The sequence below is a fragment of the Eimeria tenella genome, genomic scaffold (assembly GCF_000499545.2).
Source record: "Eimeria tenella Houghton genomic scaffold, Eth_scaff1941, whole genome shotgun sequence".
NCBI lineage: Eukaryota > Apicomplexa > Conoidasida > Eucoccidiorida > Eimeriidae > Eimeria > Eimeria tenella.
In genome coordinates this window covers 1956-2370 of record NW_013541783.1, presented here as the reverse complement: position 1 = coordinate 2370, position 415 = coordinate 1956, and the positions used below count along the sequence as shown (strand labels likewise).

At 56.1% G+C, this 415-nt stretch overlaps 1 protein-coding gene across 1 annotated transcript in view; it reads right to left on the bottom strand.

The window, feature by feature from the left end:
• Positions 1 to 415, bottom strand: part of ETH_00040825 (uncharacterized protein) — a gene marked incomplete at both ends in the record, with an annotated part of 1456 nt that overhangs the window by 789 nt on the left and 252 nt on the right. Inside the window, 2 exons of the mRNA XM_013374125.1 lie at positions 3 to 50; positions 202 to 415. Coding sequence (XP_013229579.1) covers positions 3 to 50; positions 202 to 415 — 262 coding nt within the window. The remainder of the gene's footprint in view (positions 1 to 2; positions 51 to 201) is intronic.

Genomic DNA, 415 nt, shown 5'->3' with positions numbered 1-415 from the left:
TCGAACCCTGTGGCTGTTGAGGTGTCTGTACACTTCAATCCCGTGGCTTTCTGAGGTGTCTGTACACCCCAGCCCCGTGGCAGTTTGGGGTGTCTGTACACCCCAATGCCGTGGCAGTTTGAGGTGTCTGTACACCTGAATCCCGTGGCTTTCTGAGGTGTCTGTCCAATCCCGCGCTTCGATTTTGAGGTGTCTGTACACCTGAATTCCGCGGCAGGCCGAGCTGTCTGTACACCTCAACTTGGCGCCAGCTTCCGGTGTCTGTACACCTGGATTCCTCGAGCCCGAGGTGTCTGTACACCTGAATTCGTCGAGCCCGGGGTGTCTGTACACCGGAACCCTCTGGATTTCGGGTGTCTGTACACCTGGATTCCTCGAGTTTGAGGCGTCTGTACACCTGAGTTCTCTGGATTTG